General features: G+C 39.2%; 1 protein-coding gene across 1 annotated transcript in view; it reads left to right on the top strand.

The window, feature by feature from the left end:
- The window catches only part of ATM (ATM serine/threonine kinase), a 133,454-nt gene that overhangs the window by 14,887 nt on the left and 96,556 nt on the right, over positions 1 to 22,011 (top strand). Inside the window, exons 6-14 of the mRNA XM_021696364.1 lie at positions 9,726 to 9,891; positions 10,566 to 10,804; positions 12,606 to 12,769; positions 14,248 to 14,417; positions 15,809 to 16,180; positions 17,222 to 17,416; positions 18,329 to 18,424; positions 19,296 to 19,521; positions 21,087 to 21,212. Coding sequence (XP_021552039.1) covers positions 9,726 to 9,891; positions 10,566 to 10,804; positions 12,606 to 12,769; positions 14,248 to 14,417; positions 15,809 to 16,180; positions 17,222 to 17,416; positions 18,329 to 18,424; positions 19,296 to 19,521; positions 21,087 to 21,212 — 1,754 coding nt within the window. The remainder of the gene's footprint in view (positions 1 to 9,725; positions 9,892 to 10,565; positions 10,805 to 12,605; positions 12,770 to 14,247; positions 14,418 to 15,808; positions 16,181 to 17,221; positions 17,417 to 18,328; positions 18,425 to 19,295; positions 19,522 to 21,086; positions 21,213 to 22,011) is intronic.

Here is a 22,011-nt window from a genome sequence, read left to right as displayed (position 1 = left end):
CTTCCCTTGTGGCGTTTGTTCTTCTCTTGTCAGAGGCTCCCCTTTGTATGGCTGCTTTCTTCTCCTCCTACAGGTCTTGGCTTAAATGTCACTGCCATTTTCTGATTGCCCTTTCTAAATTTGTTCTTCTCTTTATTTCTACCATAGTGCCCTGTCTCCTTCGTAGTGCTTTTGTGAAAATCAGTGACATACTTCTCAATTCATGGGTCAAAGAAAAAGTCTCAAAGGAAATCAAAGTATACTTGGAACTGGATGAAAATGAAAAAATAAAACATGTCAAAATTTGTAGAATGCAGCTAAAGTTATGTTGAGAGGGTAATTTATAGCACTAACTGCCTATATTACAAAAGAGGGAAAAATCTCAAATCAATAATCTTAGCTTCCATCTCAAGAAACTAGAAAAACAAAACAAAAACTTCGAAGCAAGCAGAAGAGCAGAAATCACTGAAATTGAAAACAGAAAAACGGAAGAGAATGTTTAATGAAATAGCTGATTCTTTGAAAACATCAGTCAAATCTAGAACAGCTCGTAAAAGTGACTAAGATAAAAAAAAAGGACACAAATTGCTGAGAGTAGGAAGGAGATGGATATAATTGCCATCTTTTATTAGAAGAATATTAAGACCATGCTCTGAACAACTCTGCACGTAAATTTGACCACCGAATTTACATGGGCAGCTCCTTAAAACTACTCCCTGGCAGAACTCAACCAGTATGAAATGGGTAATTTGAATAGTTCTGTAGTTATTAAAGAAATTGAATCCATGATTTAAAACCTTTCGTAAAAGAGGGGAGGCTGAGTGGCTCAGTTGGTTAAGTGTCTGCCTTCGGCTCAGGTCATGATCCCAGGGTCCTGGGATTGAGCCCCGCATCGGGCTCCCTGCTCAATGGGAAGCCTGCTTCTCCCTCTCCCACTCCCCCCGCTTGTATTCCCTCTCTCGCTGTCTCTTTCTCTGTCAAATAAATAAAATCTTTAAAAAGCCCCAAAAAAACCTTTCCTAAAAGAAGTTGGGAACAGGATAAGGATGTCTGCTCTCACCAAGCCTATGAGGTTCTAGCCAGGGCAGCTAGGCAAGGAACGGAAGTGAAAGGTATGCAGATTGGAAAGGAAGAAAGAAAATTGTTCCTGTTTGCAGGTAGCATGATTGTCTATGTATAAACTCCCAAGGAATCTACAGTTAACTGAAATTTATTAACTCCAGAAGCCCTTTTTATTATGTTCCTTCACTGTCTGTTCTTCGAGCTTTTTTGTTGTTGAGTTTGTGGAGGAAGTGAATTCACCCGGAGGCATGTCCTACAGCTTTTTTTTTTTTGAAGAAGTTGAACTGTGCACTTCTGAGACTTTCACTGAATATCTTATGACAGTTTTTCTTAACCACTTGCTAGGGATAGGATAGTATGTGGGATACTTAATAGGATAGTATGTGGGATTCTGTGAGAATTGGGATCATATCCCACAACTAATAAAAGGCCTAAAACTTGAGCTTTAATTGAAGACCGTTGGCACTCTCATTTCACCTCTCTGCTCCTATCAGGTAGTAAGAGGGAAATGATCAAGATAACCGCTCCTGTTTTTTTTTTTTTTTTTTTAAGATTTTATTTATCTATTAGAGAGAGAGCAGTAGCGGGGAGGGAGGGAGGGCCAGAGGAGAGGGAAGGGGCAAGCAGATGCCCCACTGAGGGCAGAGCCTGATGTGGGGCTGGATCCCAGGACCCTGAGATCATAACCTGAGCCAAAGTCAGACGCTTAACCGACTGAGCCACCTAGGTGCCCACCCCTCTCCCCGCCACCTCCCTGCCGTCACTCCTGTTTTCTTGTTTCCACACATCTGTGTATTAATTCACAGTTTTTAACCATTTAGGTATTGTAGTGACAGAACTTTGGGAAGCACTGATGCAGAGTTGTATAAATTAATGTCAGATATGATGGGAATCATTTGAACAATCATTTTCCTTACTATAATGTTTGAGGTATTTATATTGTCCTTATTCTTTCGTATTTGAAATCTGATTTTAAATTATTTCTGCAGAATTATGTGATACATACAATTGAAAAGAAAGATACCCATAGGTGTTACTCACTCACTTTACCAGCCAAGGACTCTCTTTTTATTTATATGGGGAGCAAATCCTGCATTAGCAGCTTTGGTTTTCCTGGTTCTGAGAGAGGATTCTCAGTGCATCTCAACATTTCTGCGTGTCTTAGGAGCAGACCCTGACTGCTTTATTCCTGACTGGTTTTTTTTTTGTTTTTTGTTTTTTGGTTTTTTTTATTTATTTTTTTGAGAGACAGAGGATGAGAGACAGAGAGCATGAGAGGGAGGAGGGTCAGAGGGAGAAGCAGACTCCCCGCTGAGCAGGGAGCCCGATGCGGGACTCGATCCAGGGACTCCAGGATCATGACCTGAGCCGAAGGCAGTCGCTTAACCAACTGAGCCACCAGGCGCCCCTCCTGACTTTTTTTTTAAGTATAGTGAACCTTGGAAGGTGGAGATGGTGACAGAGATGATGGCTTCCTCAGAGCCACCTGTGTGTCACAGAAGGCTTGAGGGCTCTCACTATTTGCACGCCTGTCGCCTACCGCTCTTCATGTTGCCTTGGGGATTGAGGACTCTATGCAAAAAGGAAGGTACTCAAGCAGGAATAGAATGTCTTCTGCCAGCATCCATGAAACTGGCATTCTGATCCCTTAGGTTACAAGTAGAATAAAATCTCAGCCCCCTGAGGGCGTTCTTGATACATTTTACACTTGTTACATGTTCTCTTAGACCTAGAGGAAGGGACACAGATGTAGTAGAGCAGTTAAGCAGCTTGTCTGAGGGCTGGCTGCACATACTTCCTGGCTGAAAGTCGTTCCTCTCTTGAAGGCAGTTTATATAAAATAAAAGCAAATATTGATGTGAAACTTTTACCGTATTAAATATAAATTATTATAATTTTAAATCTTTTTCTTTGGGATTACTAAAATTTATTTATTTAAAAAGATTTATTTATTTATTTATTTATTTTAAATTTTGCTATGTTATGTTAGTCACCATACAATACATCATTAGTTTTTTTTTTTCTTAATGTTTTATTTATTATTCATGAGAGTCGGAGAGAGAGAGAGAGGCAGAGACAGAGGGAGAAGCAGGCTCCCCGCCTAGCAGGGAGCCCGATGCGGGACTCGATCCCAGGACCCTGGGATCATGACCTGAGCCGAAGGCAGATGCTTAACCATCTGAGCCACCCAGGCGCCCCAATACATCATTAGTTTTTGATGTGATCCACGATCCATTGTTTTCGTATAACACCCAGTGCTCCATGCAGTACGTGCCCTCCTTAATACCCATCACCGGGCTAACCAATCCCCCCTCCCCCCTCCCCTCTAGAACCCTGTTTGTTTCTCAGAGTCCATAGTCTCTCATGGTTCATCTCTCCTTCCAATTCCCCCCCCATTTTTCCCTTCCTACTCCTAGTGTCCTCCATGCTATTCCTTCTGTTCCACAAATAAGTGAAACCATATGATAATTGACTTTCTCTGCTTGACTTATTTCACTTAGCATAATCTCCTCCAGTCCCATCCATGTTGATGTAAAAGTTGGGTATTCATCCTTTCTGACGGCTGAGTAATATTCCATTGTATATATGGACCACATCTTCTTTAGCCATTCATCTGTTGAAGGGCATCTCGGCTCTTTCCACAGTTTGGCTATTGCGGACATTGCTGCTATGAACATTGGGGTGCATATGGCCCTTCTTTTCACTACATCTGTGTCTTTGGGGTAAATACCCAGTAGTGCAATTGCTGGGTCATAGGGTAGCTCTGTTTTTAAATTTTTTTTTTTTTTTTAAAGATTTATTTATTTATTTGAGAGAAAGAGAGCATGAGAGGGGGAGAGTCAGAGGGAGAAGCAGACCCCCCGCTGAGCAGGGAGCCCGATGCGGGACTCGATCCCAGGACTCCAGGATCATGACCTGAGCTGAAGGCAGTCGCTTAACCAACTGAGCCACCCAGGCGCCCTGTTTTTAAATTTTTGAGGAACCTCCACAGTTTTCCAAAGTGGCTGTACCAACTTGCATTCCCACCAACAGTGTAAGAGGGTTCCCCAACATTTGTTGTTTCTTTCCCTGTCCATTTTTGCCATTCTAACTGGTGTAAGGTGGTATCTCAATGTGGTTTTGATTTGGATTTCCCTGACGGCTAATGATGATGAACATTTTTTCATGTGTCTGTTAGCCATTTGTATGTCTTCTTCAGAGAAGTGTCTTTTCATATCTTCTGCCCACTTTTTGACTTGATTATTTGTTTTTTGGGTGTTGAGTTAGAGAAGTTCCTTATAGATCTTGGATACCAGCCCTTTATCTGTAGTGTCATTTGCAAATATCTTCTCCCATTCTGTAGGTTGCCTCTTTGTTTTGTTGACTGTTTCCTTTGCTGTGCAGAAGCTTTTTATCTTGATGAAGTCCCAAAAGTTCATTTTTGCTTTTGTTTCACTAGCCTGTGGAGATGTATATTGAAAGAAGTTGCTGTGGACGATGTCAAAGAGGTTACTGCCTATGTTCTCCTCTAGGATTTTGATGGATTCCTGTCTCACATTGAGGTCTTTCATCCATTCCGAGTTTATCTTTGTGAATGGTGTTAGAGAATGGTTGAGTTTCATTCTTCTGCATGTGGCAGAAGAATTTTCCCAGCACCATTTATTGAAGAGACTGTCTTTTTTCCATTGCATGTTTTTTCCTGCTTTGTCAAAGATTATTTGACCATAGAGTTGAGGGTCCATATCTGGATTCTCTATTCTGTTCCATTGGTCTGTATGTCTGTTTTTGTGCCAGTACCATGCTGTCTTGGTGATCACTGCTTTGTAATATAGCTTGAAATCGGGCAACGTGATGCCCCCAGCTTTGTTTTTCTTTTTCAACATTTCCTTGGCGATTCGGGGTCTTTTCTGATTCCATACAAATTTTAGGATTGTTTGTTCCAGCACTTTGAAAAATGTCATTGGAATTTTGATCGGGATGGCATTGAAGGTATAGATTGCTCTGGGCAGCCTAGACATTTTAACAATGTTTATTCTTCTGATCCATGAGCATGGAATATTTTTCCATCTTTTTGTGTCTTCTTCAATTTCTTTCATGAGTGTTTTGTAGTTCCTAGAGTATAGATCCTTTACCTCTTTGGTTAGGTTTATCCCGAGGTATCTTACGGTTTTTGGTGCTATTGTAAATGAAATTGTTTCTCTAATTTCTCTTTCTACAGTTGCGTTGTTAGTGTATAAGAAAGCAACTGATTTCTGTGCATTGATTTTGTATCCTGCCACATTACTGAATTGCTGGATGAGTTCTAGTAATTTGGGGGTGGAGTCTTTTGGGTTTTCCACATAAAGTATCATGTCGTCTGCGAAAAGAGAGAGTTTGACTTCCTCTTTGCCAATTTGAATACCTTTTATTTCTTTTTGTTGTCTGATTGCTGTTGCTAGGACTTCTAGTACTATGTTGAACAATAGTGGCGAGAGTGGGCATCCTTGACGTGTTCCTGATCTTAAGGGAAAGGCTCTCAGCTTTTCCCCATTGAGGATGATATTTGCAGTGGGTTTTTCATAGATGGATTTTATGAACTTGAGGAATGTTCCCTCTACCCCTGTACTCTGAAGAGTTTTAATCAGGAAATGATGCTGTATTTTGTCAAATGCTTTTTCTGCATCAATTGAGAGGACCATATGGTTCTTCTCCCTCCTCTTATTAATGTGTTCTATCACATTGATTGATTTGCAAATGTTGTATCGCGGGGATAAATCCCACTTGGTATCGCGGGGATAAATCCCACTTGGTCGTGGTGGATGATCCTTTTCATGTATTGTTGGATCCTATTAACTAGGATTTTGTTGAGGATTTTGGAATCCATATTCATCAGGGATATCGGTCTGAAATTCTCCTTTTTTCATGAGGTCTTTGCCTGGTTTGGGGATTAAAGTAATGCTGGCCTCATAGAATGAGTTTGGAAGTTTTCCTTCTGTTTCTGTTTTTTGAAACAGCTTCAGTAGAATAGGTAATATTTCTTCTTTGACTGTTTGGTAGAATTCCCCAGGGAATCCATCAGGCCCTGGACTCTTGTTTTTTGGGAGGTTTTTGATCACTGCTTCAATCTCATTACTGGTTATTGGCCTATTCGGGTTGTCAATTTCTTCCTGTTTCAGTCTTGGCAGCTTATAGGTTTCCAGGAAGGCCTCCATTTCATCCAGATTGCTCAGTTTATTGGCATATAGTTGTTGATAATAATTTCTAATAATTGTTTCTATTTCCTTGGTGTTAGTCGTGATTGCTCCCCTTTCATTCATAATTTTATTAATTTGGGTCCTTTCTCTTTTCTTTTGGATAAGTCTGGCCAGTGGTTTATCGATCTTATTAGTTCTTTCAAAGAACCAACTTCTAGTTTCGTTGATCTGATCTACTGTGTTTCTGGTTTCTAATTCTTTGATTTCTGCTCTAATTTTAATTATTTCTCTTCTAATGCGTGGCTTAGGCATCGTTTGTTGCTTTTTCTCTAGTTCTTTAAGGTGTAGAGTTAGTTGGTGAATTTGGGATTTTTCTATTTTTTTGAGTGAGGCTTGGATAGCTACGTATTTCCCCCTTAGGACTGCCTTTGCAGTATCCCATAGGTTTTGGACTGATGTGTTTTCATTCTCATTGATTTCCATGAATTGTTTAAGTTCTTCTTTGATTTCCTGGTTGACCCAAACATTCTTTTTATTTATTTATTTATTTATTTATTTGAGAGAGAATGAGATAGAGAGCATGAGAGGAGGGAGGTTCAGAGAGAGAAGCAGACTCCCTGCCGAGCAGGGAGCCTGATGCGGGACTCGATCCTGGGACTCCAGGATCATGACCTGAGCCGAAGGCACTCGCTTAACCATCTGAGCCACCCAGGCACCCAGACCCAAACATTCTTGAGCAGAGTGGTCTTTAGCTTCCAAGTGTTTGAATTTCTGCCAAATTTTTTCTTGTGATTGAGTTCCAGTTTTAGAGCATTGTGGTCTGAGAATATGCAGGGAATAATCTCAACCTTTTGGTATTGGTTGAGACCTGATTTGTGACCCAGTATGTGGTCTATTCTGGAGAAAGTTCCATGTGCGCTCGAGAAGAATGAGTATTCTGTTGTTTTAGGGTGGAATGTTCTGTAAATATCTATGAGGTCCATCTGGTCCAGTGTATCATTCAAAGCTCTTGTTTCCTTGTTGATTTTCTGCTTAGATGATCTGTCCATTGGTGAGAGTGGAGTATTGAGGTCCCCTACAATTAACGTATTGTTATCAATATGACTCTTTATTTTGGTTAACAGTTGGCTTATGTAGATGGCTGCTCCCATGTTGGGGCCATAGATATTTACAATTGTTAGATCTTCTTGGATAGACGCTTTAAGAATGATATAGTGTCCTTCTGTGTCTCTAATTACAGACTTTAGTTTAAAATCTAATTTGTCTGATATAAGAATTGCTGCCCCAGCTTTCTTTTGAGGTCCGCTGGCATGGAAGATGGATCTCCATTCCTTCACTTTCATTCTGGATTTATCTTTAGGTTCAAAATGAGTCTCTTGTAGGGAGCATATGGATGGGTCCTGTCTTTTTATCCAATCTGCAATCCTGTGCCGTTTTATGGGAGCGTTTAGGCCATTCATGTTGAGAGTGATTATTGAAAGATATGAATTAATTGTCATCATGTTGCCTGTGAAGACATTGTTTTTATAGATTGTCCCTGTAAATTTCTGTTGTCTATGACTCTTGGGGTCTTTCTCCTTAATATTTCTTGCAGGGCCGGCTTAGGGGTCACATATTCTTTAAGCTTCTGCCGGTCGTGGAAGCTCTGCGTCTCTCCATCCATTCCAAATGACAGCCTTGCCGGATAAAGTATTCTTGGCTGCATGTTCTTCTCATTTAGTACCCTAAGTATGTCTTGCCAGGCCTTTCTGGTTTGCCAGGTCTCTGTGGATAGGTCTGACGTTATTCTGATGTTCCTCCCTCTGTACGTAAGGAATCTCTTCCCCCTAACTGCCTCTAAGATGGTTTCCTTGGTTCCAAGGTTTGCAAATTTTACTATTACATGCCGGGGTGTTGGCCTGTTTTCCTTGATCTTGGGAGGGGTCCTCTCTGCCTCTAGGACGCGAATGTTTTTTCATTCTCCAGATTAGGGAAGTTCTCAGCTACGATTTGCTCAAATACATCTTCTAGTCCTCTCTCTCTCTCCACTCCCTCCGGGATTCCAATTATTCTGACATTGGAACGCTTCATGGTGTTACTTATTTCTCTGATTCTATTTTAATGTATTCTGTTGTTTTTCCCTGGCCTCTTCTTTTCCCTTTTTATCTATTATATTGTCTTCCAGGTCGCTTATTCGTTCTTCTGCCTCAGTTACCCTAGCTGTTAGATTATCTAGATTGGATTGGATCTCATTGATAGCATTTTTAAGTTCTGCCAATTCAGCTTTCATTTCTGCCCTTAGAGACTCTATGTTGCCATTGATTGATTTCTCCATTCTAGCCATTGTCTTCACAATTGCTAGCCTGAATTCCATCTCTGACATCTTGGTTATATCTGCATCCATTTGTAAATCTGCAGCATAAGTCATGATCTCTGAGTCTTTTCTGTTTTGAGGGCTCCTCCTCCTAGTCATTCTGTTGATGGGTGTTTGAGGGAATGTATAGAGTCCAAATTATTGACCAGAACCCAAGCAAGATGCACCTGTTTTCTTGGGACCTTAGGGTTGCTGGCCTCTTGTTTTCCCAGCCTGTCTTTTGGGGGAGGGGCCTGCTGCGCTGTTACTCAGGCAACCCTGTTTGGATGGAGTTGCCCTGCACCCCTGTGGCGGGGGATGGGCTCAGCGGGAATCAGTTTTTGGGGCTTTTGTTCTCTGGTGGCTTTCTGCGTCTCTTCCGCGAGTCTGAGCAGAAGAGACCGTTTCCAACCCTCTGCCTCAGAGCAGAGAGATCGCAGTCTGTTCTTCAGTGAGCTCTTCAGGCCGCACCGTCTTCGTTTCTGTCTGTGCTGCTATAAACTGCAGCGGCCTGGGTTATGCGCCCCTCCGCAGCGCTCCCAGGAAGCTCCCAGTTCCTGAGAGCGTGACCCCGCCGCTCTGGGTTTCCGTCCTGGGGGCTGCGCTAGAGTCCTTTCCCCGCCGCTACCGGTTTGCGAGTCTGTGCCCCGTCCCCAGCGTGCGAGGCTGTCGCTCGCCGGTGTAGGATCCCCACGGCCAGGCACCCTCCCGCTGACATTTATCCTCTGATATCTGCCTGTGGAATCACGGCTCCCCGCTTCATACCTCAAAACCAACCGCCTGCGATACTCTGCTTGTAGAGATCCACATCTTCTTACATCTCAGGCTGGTTTCGTGGGTGTTCAGAGTGCTCTGGTAGATATCCAGCTCAATTCTGGGGACCAGTTGAAATAGGGTCCCCTACTCCTCCTCCATCTTTTCCCCCTCCCTAAAAAGATTTATTTAGAGAGTGAGCAAGTGGGCGGCGGCACAGAGAGAGAGAGAATCTCAAGCAGACTCCCTACTGAGTGCAAACCCTGATGCGAGGCTCAGTCCCAGGACCCCAAGATCAAGACCTGAGCCGAAACCAAGAGTTGGGCACTTAACTGAGTGAGCCACCCAGGTGGCCTGGAATATTGAAATTTAAATTAAATCAGGACCTTTAAGTTAAATGCTTCCATAGTTTTCTTTTTAATAACTGATTTTTTTTTTTTTTTAAGAATTGTTCTCTGTGTACTTCAGTCTGTACCTTAAACCTTCGCAAGACATTAATAGAGTTTTAGTGGCTAGAATAATTCATGCTGTGACTAAAGGATGCTGTTCGCAAACTGATGGATTAAATTCCAAATTTTTGGATTTCTTTTCCAAGGCTATTCAGCATGCAAGGTAATCTAATCTCTGTTTGTTTTGTTTTGTATTGAAAACCTGTTTGATCTTCTTGCAAGACAGTGCTTTAGATCCGGTAACTAAAAATGTTACCAATTAAAAAAAAAAACAGAGTGGCCCATTATAATAGAATTAGTAGCTTCCCAAAGAAAGTATCAGTTCTACCACTTCCTGAATATCCAAAGGCAGACAGAACATGAAAATGATGTTCTTAAGTGGAGGATCAGTGTTGCTTATCTAGTGACAGGAAAAGCTAAATGTCCTCTTAGTAGTTTCATTTCCCCCATTTTTGAAGATAGATATACTAAGCAAAAATAAAATAGGAACATATTTTGGAAGTATCAGTGTCTTAGATTTGTGTGACATTACCCCGTCTATCATGTGAAACATTGTATGAATGGTGGTATTACAAATCAGTTTTGTGTCATTTTGCACAGTGTTTCAGTAGTAGAGAGCAGGAAGGATGTGTCAGCATCAAATAAGATCTGTTTGGTTTGTTGCTCTGTAGTCCTACTAAGATTTTTTTTTTTTTCTGAATAGTTCTGAAACTAAGGCTACTGTTACTTGAAGATTAGATTTTTTTTTTCTTTGCAGCATGCAACTTCATAACTGCCTTCAATGTTCATTTTTCTGCCCTGTTATACCAAGCTGAGTCTGTTTATTTTCTGTGACAGACAGGAAAAGAGTTCTGCGGGTCTAAATCACATCTTAGCAGCGTTTATTACCTTCCTCAAGACGTTGGCTGTTAACTTTCGAATTCGAGTGTGTCAACTAGGAGATGAAATTCTTCCTACCTTGCTTTACATTTGGACTCGACATAGACTTAACGATTCCTTAAAAGAAGTAATTATTGAATTATTTCAATTGCAAATTTATGTGCATCATCCAAAGGGAGCCAAAACCCAAGAAAAAGGTATAAAAGTTTTTGCTGTTTTGAATTTGCTTCTTCATTGATACATAGAGGCTTAAGTATGAAATTTGTATTTTGTAGGAGGTTATGACCTTCCTCTCGATTGCTGTGCTTGGTAATAGTATTAGTCTCGAGGATGTTTCTCACACCTTTTTTTTAAGAATTTGAAGCTGTGGTAGCAAATCCTGTCATGCCCTACCATTTGTTTAGTACATTCGTAAGTACTCTGAGGAACACAGATAAATAGGAGACACTGTTCCCTCTAGGAGCTGATTATGCAGCAATAGTTAGGTGCTGAAAGGAATTACACAGACCAGAGTGTAAACGAGTTTAGAAAAGCCAGGGACTTACGTGTCTACATACTGCTTTTATTAGGAGGTAAACAGATAAATGTGGACTGCAAACAGATGAGTCAGTTCCTCAGGAAGATGTGTTCATACTGCCTTAAACCTCATCCTTAATCCAGGTCCCTGTTTCCTGGAAAACCAGAAATGAATGACTTCTCCTCCTTTGATACCTTTATGTTTGTCTTTTACCAAGAGGGTATTGCTTGTTAATATGTAGTGCATATTTGAAAGTGGCTAAGAGAGTAGATCTTAAAACTTCTCATCAGAAAGAAAAAACTTTTTTTTTTTGTAACTATGTAAGGTATGTTAACCAGATGCATTGTGATCATTTCACAATGTATACAAATACCAAATAATTACATTGTACATGTGAAATTAATGTTATATGTCAGTTATACCTTAATTAAAAAAAATCTTAAAAATCTTAGGTGATGTAGCTTCACTTAGTGGACAGGAATTTTATTGGGTGCAACTGGAACCGGATGGGTTCCCTCATGCTCACACTGTGTTTACCTTTGGGTCTGTGCTGGCCTTCGGACAAATTCGTCATGGCTTGTTTAAGGCCCTTGTTAGGAAATCAAGCTACACTGAGAAATAGCAGATAAAATGGAGAAAAACCGTGAGAGCCAATTTTTTTTCAAAAGTAGCTGTCTATGTTTAATGGGCTTTCCTCATGTAGGAAGTTAGATGTATTTGCAGCCCATGAAACCACTGTAAGTCAAAGAATGTTGGATTTTTCTTAGGTTTTCGTCTTTCACACAGCTCCTGTCAGGATGAAGATCAGGCTTATTCAGGAGATGACATGATACGTTTAGGGTTTTATTTAACTGTATATTTAGGATGAATTGAAAAGTGGCAGGATGATGAGTCTGCCAGAAACACTCATGTAGTTTTAGGCTACACTAATAGATTTACGGTTCTCTGTGAGAAGTAATAGCTCCTTTGTTACCCATACCAGTCAGATCACAGTGGGTGTATCATGTCCACCAGATTTTGTAGAGTCACCATTTCAAGAGGGACATAAGTGGACTGGTGTGTGTTTAGGGATAGATGACTAGAATGAGGAGAAGTCTGGGTAACGTGTTTGTACGCTAAAGGAACTAGTGATGTTTTTCTCTTAATGACATATAGAGAACTTGGTCCTTATATAAATGGTGGGACATATTAATTGTATTTGCTTCAGGAGAGAAAAAATTAAGGTTTGATTGGGATTTTGATGGAGTTGATTAGAGAAAGTTAGATCAGATTATAGAAGAATTTTATAACAGATACAGGTAACTGAGTGTGAGCCGGACACCGTTACAAAGGGGAGCCTGCAAGGATATTGTCTGAAGAGGCCCTAGTACAGAATGGATGGTTGGACCAGTTTTCACCTTAACAGCTGAATGGTTCTTTGGGAGTTGGCAGTGCAAGTGGAGAGTATATGTTAAACTGTATTTTAATTTTTTGAATTACAGGTGCTTATGAATCAAGTAAATGGAAAAGTATCTTGTATAACTTATATGATCTGCTAATTAACGAGATAAGTCATATAGGAAGCAGAGGGAAATATTCTTCAGGATCTCGTAATGTTGCTGTCAAGGAAAACTTGATTGAGTTGATGGCAGATATTTGTCACCAGGTATAGTAGGTCTTGTCACATTTGGAAGTTTTCCATTAGTTTCCCTTTTAATGGGTTTTGTAAACGTGTGCTCTGATAAAAAGCCTTGTAAAATTACTTTGTATATGTAACTGTTTCTTTCAAAACTCTGTATTTGGAATTGCTGTTCTGACTTAGTAACTATTTTGCACATATGAACTTAGTGAAAACTAGTGATGAATTTTTTTTTTAAGATTTTATTTATTTATTTGTCAGAGTGAGAGAGTGAGCCAGCACAAGCAAGGGGGAGCGGCAGGGAGAGGCTGGCTCCCCACTGAGCAAGGACCCTGGGATGATGACCTGAGCTGAAGGCAGATACTTAACTGACTGAGCCACCCAGGCATCCCTGAACTCTTCATTCCTAAAAGATGGTCTATAGGAAATCAGATTATCCTAACCCTAATGTTTCTTGTTTTTTCTTTTTTTTTCCCCTACTGAGTTAAAAATCACATAGCATAAAATTTACTTTTATTTTTAAGGTTTTATTTATTTATTCGAGAGAGGGGGAGAGAGAGAGAGAGAGTGAGCATGAGCAGGGGGAGGGGGAGAGGGAGAAGCAGGCTCCCTGCTGAGCGAGAGCCCAATGCGGATCTCGGTCCCAGGACCCTGGGATCATGACCTGAGCCGAAGGCAGAAACTTAACTGACTGAGCCACCCAGGCGCCCTAAAATTCACTATTTTAAAGTGTACGGTTGAGTGGTTTTTAGTATTTTCACTGTGTTGTACAAGCATCACCACTGTCTAATTCCTGAATATTTCCATCGCCCCCAGGACAGACTATGTACCTGTTAGCGGTCTTTAGCAACCAACCAGTAATCTACTTTCTGTCTGTTGATTTGCCTACTTTGGACATTTCCTAGAAATGGAATGAAACAACATGTAGTCTTCTTTGCTGCTTTCACTTAGCACAGTGTTTTCAAGGTTCATCCATGTTGTGCCGAGAATCACTAGTTCATTCCTTTTTATTGCTGGATAATACTCAATTGTATGGATATATTATATTTTGTTTACCCATCTATCAGTTGATGGCTTAATGTTTCTTAAGTAAAACTTTCTTTTTCCTCCTCAGAAATTTGGTTAATATCTTGGGTAATTTCACTTGTCAGATATTTTCTTAATGGTAAATATGTGATATAATCCCATTTTTTTATCAAAAGAAATTTTAAATTTAATCCCATTGAAAACAGATTTTTGCTTTACTTTTAGATGTCTTAGTGCAAATGTTTCTGGGAAATAAAAGTAATAACATACTTGGTAATATCTGTTTTCTAGAGAGCTACTATAGTCATACAAGGTGTTTGTTACTGTGTTATCATATTTATGTATTTCTGTAATTTATTACTCTTGCTCTGTGACTTCCCTGTGTCTTCATTTGAGGAGGAACATTTTTTCCCTCATGAAGTATTAAAAAACAGAATCAGTGTGGGGAAAAAAAAGATTTTCTTTTTGTTATCTTACAGATTTTTAATGAAGATACTAGATCTTTGGAGATTTCTCAGTCTTACCCTACCACTCAAAGAGAATTTAATGATTACAGTGCACCTTGCAAAAAGAAGAAAATAGAATTAGGCTGGGAAGTAATAAAAGATCATCTTCAGAAGTCACAGAGTGATTTTGATCTTGTACCTTGGTAAAATGTTACTGTTTTCTCTTCCACTGTCATTTTAGTCTCATTTAGTTTTTCTGACAAGCCCTCCAGTAGAACGGCCTCACCATAACTAGGTCAGTTGTCCACTCTGAAACCAGTCCCTGGTGAAGGGGAAGGTGCTTGCCAGGACCTCTGGCTATCAACCACCAAGGCTTATCTGCTGGAGCCTGGGCCAGGGGCCACCTTTCCTAAGCAGGTAGCCTTAGCAAGGAAGATGGGAGGATGGCTGCCTAGCAGGCATGGAATGCGCTGAGCTGTACATCTCCACATGAAGAGACTTTAGCATATATAGCACCTTCTAGTAGAAGTAGATGAGGAAGAAATTAAAGATGGCTTTCAAAAATCATAGAATAATTTGGACCTCGTGCCACAGTAAAAGGTTGCCTTTTTTTTTTTTAATTTGCCATGTGCAGCATACACAGTTATTCAAATGATTAAATAAATTGTGGTGTTCTGTGATATCACAAAATATTAGATCTGGTAGGGATCTTTAGAATTCATCCAGCTCAGCCTGTTTGCTTTATTACCAAAAAGAAAACGAAACTGGGAAAGGTTAAGCAGCTTGCCCAAGGACAGTTACAAGTTTGTAGATGATAGTCAAACTCGTGTGATCCGTGCCTTGATTTTTACCATGTTGATGTCATATTTAAATATAACTGAGTCGTGAAGGGGGGGGGAAGCATCTTGATTTAGATACCTGTTGCTTAAGTTCATGTTTCTTTTATATGATGGAGGATCCCTATTTCAGATTCTTCAGTTTTTCCATTTTGTCAGGGGTTATTTATTGAATACGTGCATTAGAGATACAGGAATGAATAAGGTGAAGTTCCTCTTCTTGAGTAGTTCACATTCTAGAGAACTTATAGCAGATACTTATTGAATTAACTGAATGTCTAGGAAAAACAGTTGTTTGGGTTTTTTTTTTGTTGTTTTCTTGTTTTGAAGGAATATTAATGGTGGCTGAAGAGCAAGGATGGATGTGATAACTCAGAAGTAGAAAATTGTAAATAAGTTTAGTTTTGTTTTTAAGTAGGCTCCATGCCCAGTGTGAGGCTTGAACTCATGATTCTGAGATCAGGAACATGCTCCACCAACTGAGCCAGCCAGGTGCCCCTAATTTAGTTATTCCTCAAAGTTTTTTTATAAGGGGAATATGACAACTCACCTACCTAGCCAGAAAGTTGTCATTCTTCCTGCCACTTTAGGAAGTAGGGATTAAAAAATATTAAAAGCCAGTTTATTTTTAGAATGGTATGGAAAATAATGATGGTGATACTCTAGGATATTGTAAGGGTGCTATGTCTATATATTTGTTTTAGTTTGTTAATGGAATTGAATAATTTTCAACTTAATTATCTTTTTATTTTTTGTAGGTTACAGATTACAACCCAGTTAATATCAAAATATCCTTCAAGTTTCCCTAACTGTGAGTTGTCACCATTACTGATGATACTATACCAGCTCCTACCTCAACATCGACACGGGGAGCGCACACCGTATGTGTTACGGTGCCTTACGGAAGTTGCGTTGTGTCAAGGCAAGAAATCAAACCTAGAAGTCTCACAGAAGTCAGATTTATTGAAATTCTGGATTAAAATTTGGTCTCTTACCTTTCGTGGTATAAGTTCTGAACAAATACAAGCTGAAAACTTTGGTTTACTTGGAGCTATAATTCAAGGCAGTTTAATTGAGGTTGATAGAGAATTCTGGAAGTTATTTACTGGGTCAGCCTGCAGACCTTCATGGTAAGTTGACTGTGTATTGTAAGAGATTTACATACAGACATGTATACTTTTTTTCTTCTGGTTTCATAGTTTGTAACTTGAGGTGACAATATGTTAAATTTGATTTTAGATGTTTCTCTTGTTTGTCCAGGGAGTCTTAATAAGTAAATAAATGTAAATTTAGTTTCAAGTGTAGAGATTACTAAGGCCAATTTTAAAGAATTAAATGTTTAAATTTCTTTTTTCTTTAATTGCATATTAAGTACTTATTGTTCAGTATCCATAAAAAAATTCTTTTTGGTAGTGCTACAGACAGTTACGGTAAGAGAGAGTTCTTCTCAAACGTCATCAGACTTCTGACAATTTTTTGTGTTCATTTCTTTAGTAGACGTTCACTCTACACTTAGACGTGTCAGGCATTGTCTTAAGCATTAGTAGCAGCTCGGTGGTAAATAAAATAGACAAGGTCTTTCTACCTCAGAAAGCTTATTTTTTAGCAAAGAGGATGGTTACCAAATTTGGAATGAGTGAAAAGCTTGGAGCTATGACCTGCAGTGACACAGGGACACTGAGGCCAGAAACTCAGTCTGCTATTGAACAAGAAATTAGAATCCTTCTCAGGGACTTGAACGAACTCGCGAAGCGTATCTTGGAGACTTAGGCAAAAGAGCGTAAGCATCAGGCAGAAGCTTTACTAACTGTGAGACCTAGGATGCCAAAGAGATTCAAGTTGTTTTTGAGGGAAAGAAGTTGGAAGTGAGCTGGTGACCCTTAAAATGGATGCATTGCTGGTGTTCCTGCAGGAATATATAAGTAGCACTTCAGGTGTCTCCTTTTGCAGTACTTTTCTCCCATTCTTGACTCTCCCATTCTGTCGCTCAAGGGTGTGAAACACTCTGTCGGTCTTTTGTCACACTTGGTCTACTTGTGGTTATTCTCATGATGCTACCTATTGCAGATCATCGACCCATAGCCACTGTGTTAAAGAAAATAAAGAACTTTTAGTATTGAAAAAGGGAAAGAGCTGATCTTTAACAGCGGCCGTGCTTGGCTTTGTTGTAGTCCTGCAGTTTGCTGCTTGACTCTGGCAATGACCATCTGTGTGGTTCCTGAGACTGTAAAAACAGGAGTGGAGCAGAGTACATGTGAAGTAAATAGAAGTTGTTCTTCAAAGGAGCTGATGATGAAATGGCTCTTACTCTCTCAGTTAGAGGACGACTTTGAGGACCGCACAGAGCTGCCTCCAGTTCTTCACAGGTAACTTAAGCTCATTAGCACTCTGCTGTTGTGTGTTGCAAGGTACTCTCGATGATTTGATACCAGGTGGCTTTTTTTTTTACAGTGGTAATGCAGCATTTCTCAGCGAATACTTTGTCCTTGTGTCTGCTGAGACAGTAAGAATAAGGGAATTAGAATTCTTTGAGCACTTATGTGTTTTTTGTGATTTTCTGTGAATAGGTTCGTCTGAACATATATCTGATGCAGATGTATCCTGGAATCATAATGAGAGTATGTTCTGGGTGATGGGTGTTCAATTAATGGGGGGAGGACGCTAGAGACAGACAGAATGAGGCTTAAACACCAGGGGGGGGGAGCAGCTTGCCCATTTAACCTTTCCACAGCTGGTAGCTGGGACCAAACGACTGCAGGACAGACCTTTGGATCCTAGTGCTTTTGCTTTAATTTCATAATCTGTTTATTTTTTTTTTTAAAGATTTTATTTATTTATTTGCGACAGAGAGAATGAGAGAGACAGAGAGCACATGAGAGGGGGGAGGGTCAGAGGGAGAAGCAGGCTCCCTGCCGAGCAGGGAGCCCGATGCGGGACTCGATCCCGGGACTCCAGGATCATGACCTGAGCCGAAGGCAGTTGCCCAACCAACTGAGCCACCCAGGTGCCCTCATAATCTGTTTATTTCAGAAATGATTTTTAAAAATTGGGTAAGTCTGCTGTCAGGAAGTATTGAAAATGATAGTAACATAAAATGTCTGCTTCTTAATTCTTGTTTTAGATGTTCAAAAATTCAGTACAGATGAAAGAAATTTTAATTTTGGATCCAGTTTTTAGAGGTCAGGATTTATAGCCAGACATGGATGTGTAAGGTTAAAGAATGCTTTGAATGGCTTTTGGTCTTCTAAGTGAAGATTTTTTTTTTTTTTCCTTTGTAGTAATTTTCCTCATCTTGCAGTGGAGAAAATTCTTGTGAGTCTCACTGTGAAAAATTGTAAAGCTGCAATGAATTTTCTCCAGACAGTGCCAGGATGGTATGTTACCTAATAGAGTTCTGTGGTGTTTTAAGTTATGGCTTTAATTACAAAGATAATCATTTTAGCAGAATAGTAGCTACATTTTAAAAATTATGAACTAAGTTGATCAGTTTAAAAAAAAATCACACCTATTAGCCTATTAGGGCTATTAGGGAAAAGCTGTTTTTTAATTCATGATAGTAATCTGCAGCTACAATTTTTGATCCAGTTGACTGTTTTTTCATGCTGTGTAGTATAGCTTGTGACATTTGCCACTGGAAGATAGAGAATGATTATGATGGAAGGTTAGGAATGAGTTCTTTAACGATATGATACATTTTTATATGTCAAGTAAAATCTATTAGCTTTAAAACTAATGGTAATAGAGGATAGGGAAAGTAAAAATAAATCTAAAAACCTCATTTTAGTTGATTGACTCAAGAGGCCTATGTTTATCACTGTGGCTGAAAATGACTCACTGGCATGAAGATTCCTAATCTCCCTGGAGAGGGCAGAGGATGAAAAACTCCCTTCATTTTGGAGAAATCAACAGGCAAAAAGGAAAATGTTTTCAGATAATGTTTATCTTAGTGTTTATGCCTGGTGTTATTAATGTTTTTTTTTAATACTTTCTGAATTTCCCTTGGAGATTGTAACTTGAATGTTTTCATCCGTTAATAAAATTTGCTACCACATAATGAAATCTGGTACAAGTAGCTATCAATCCCAAAGAAGAGCAGCATTTAAAAGAGTAATCCATTAACTATATAAGCACTGTGTGAATAACATAGACGCTAAGTTACTGTGTTCATTTGTAATACATTGCTGCCACGTGGAGGTGAAGCAGTTGGTCATTCCATTATAAATTTAAGATCTTACTTTCTTGAAGTGAACAACACCAAAAAGATCAAGGAGAGCCTTCATTCTCAGAAGTTGAAGAACTGTTTCTTCAGACAACTTTTGACAAGATGGATTTTTTAACCATTGTGAAAGAATGTGCTGTAGAAAAGCACCAGGCCACTGTAGGCTTTTCTGTCCACCAAAACCTCAAGGAATCACTGGATCTCTATCTCCTGGGATTATCAGAACAGCTTTTAAATAACTACTCAGCTGAGGTGAGATTTTCAGAAGAAATGTCTTTGACTCAACTTCGGTGGACGCTTAGAAGGAGAAACAGGCAGGAAGGGCCCTAAGGATGATGAGACGCTTGGTTTAAAAAACAAAGTGACAGTACAGTGCGTACAAATAGGGAAAACTTAGCATGAAAAAAGGAAAACCCAAAAAGAATAGTTTGTGTTTCTTTTGTACCAGGAATTCTAGTAGACATTAAATAAGTAGAATTCCTTGTGTAGGTTAGTGGGGAATAGTAATAGTTTTGAGCATAGGGATTCTATGATGAGAAAGAACCACTCAGTACAGAGAAGGGAGATGTTACAATAACAGGAAAGGACATCATTTAAACTGATCTAATAGATTTTGGTGACACTTGAAAAGGAAGAAGTGATTAATAAAATGTAATAGAGGAACCAGCAGTCACCCATATTTTGGAGGTCACTAGTAATTTCTCATAAATCATTTCCTTTGCTTCTTAAGATCACAAATTCTCTTTGTGTGTGCTGTTCTCTTGCCAAAACTCTCATTTCTTTTGACATGAGGTAAATGCCTTTCTGCCCATTTCTGTGTGTTCAAATCATCCAAATGTCAAAATCCTGCTAAAAGCCTTTCTTAGATAATCTCAGCCATGGTAATTCATCTTTTAATTTTCACAGTACTTAGTATTTCTTTTTAAAGTGAGACTTAGCATCTTCCTTGTACTGTGGGTATTTGTATGTTTTATACACAAATGTCTCAGACCATGCTTTAAGCTCATTAAAAAGCATAAATATTTTTATTAATCTTTGTATATTCCACAACACCTTGTTATATGGTAAATGGTAAAATATTTGTTGAATAAAATAAAATCTGCAAGTTACTCAGTGGAGTGAATTCAGTAGCCAAAGAGGATGACCCAGAGAACCAGAGACAGTATACCTTATCCTTAGTTACTGGCATTCTCCTGGGTCACAGTTGTAACCATTTTGTAATACGGTCTTCTGTGTTTTCCCCTAAAATGCCATTTCCTGCCGTATAGGAACAAAACAGTCTGAAAATCTTATTTTTCTGTGTAGTTAGAAATTTGTAAATAATTTTATAAAATTGGCTATGTGGTATCTACTTGCAAAAATTGTGCTGGTTTCTGGAGTCTAAAAAGCTTAATAAATCAAGGTTCTTATCCTTCAGAAGGTCAAAATGTCATTTTAATATCTCTTTATATGAATCTGATTTCTGCTCGTGTTCTAAGAGTTACAGACTTATTTGTCTACCTTTTTTTTTTCTTTCCTCCCCTACCTCAAATGTGAAGGGCCTATGTGTGCAGTACTCTGCACCACTTTAAGAGGAGAGAGATACCTAACCTGGCCATTAGGAGATAACTTCTTTTTTTTCCTGAGACTCCTAGTTACCATTCTGCAGGGGTCTCTTAGATGTTCATAGAGATAATCAGAAACATGCCACTATTAACTACGTTAACTAAATTTGTTTCTTAATATGTACATAAATTTATTCTTACAAAAGATAATCGTGGAATACTCAAAATTATTTATGGAACGAGTATTTTTTTTATTTTTTGTTTTACTTTAAGACTACAAATGCAGAAACACTTATCCGGTGTTCCAGTCTTTTGGTGGGTGTTCTTGGCTGCTATTGTTACGTGGGAGTAATAGCTGAAGAGGAAGCATATAGATCAGAACTATTCCAGAAAGCCAAGGTATGAAAATTTATTCTATTAAAGTTTTGGATAAATTTGAATGAAGAATATTCCTGGGGAAAATTGGTATACTTGCTTGGAAAAACAAAACTTTTACATAGGTTAGCTCTTTCTCTTTCATTTATGCCATCTGAGAGAAATGATACTATCTGTCCTTCTTTAACATTTGCAGTTATTTTAAGCCAAGTATAAATAGAATAATTCAAATAATATCACATTAAATTTAATCTTACTAACAAAAATACTGATTTTTATGGGCACTTTTAAAAGTTTTTCCTGTGGGACGCCTGGGTGGTTCAATCAGTTGGGCTTCTGCCTTCGGCTCAGGTCTTGATCTTCAGTTTCTGGGATCAAGTCCCTGCTGAGCAGGGAGCCTGCTTCTCCCTCTCTCTCTGCCCCTCCCCCTGCTCGTACTCTCTTACTCTCGCTCTCTCTGAAATAAATAAATAAAGTGTTAAAAAAATTTTTTTCCTGTGATCGATTGTCCTAAAGAATCCTTGATTATTGTTATACAGGTAGGCTCTAAGTGTGAAACTTTTTTTCATCTTTGAGTGCTGTTCAGTCAGTGGTAGGATTTGTAAGGATAAGGGTATAAGATAGGTCATTTAAAAAATTGTTCCCATGATTTTTAATTACACTGTATAACCAAATATAACTGTTTTTTTTTTTAAGATTTTATTTATTATTTGTCAGAGAGAGAAAGAAAGAGCAGGGAGAGGGGGAGGAGCAGAGGGAGAAGCAGGGGGAGAGGGAGAGGGAGAAGCAGGGGGAGAGGGAGAGGGAGAAGCAGGGGGAGAGG

Source organism: Neomonachus schauinslandi, chromosome 11 (assembly GCF_002201575.2).
Source record: "Neomonachus schauinslandi chromosome 11, ASM220157v2, whole genome shotgun sequence".
In the NCBI taxonomy this organism is placed as follows: domain Eukaryota; kingdom Metazoa; phylum Chordata; class Mammalia; order Carnivora; family Phocidae; genus Neomonachus; species Neomonachus schauinslandi.
The sequence above is the reverse complement of the archived record's forward strand: the minus strand, read 5'-3'. Positions and strand labels throughout refer to the sequence as shown.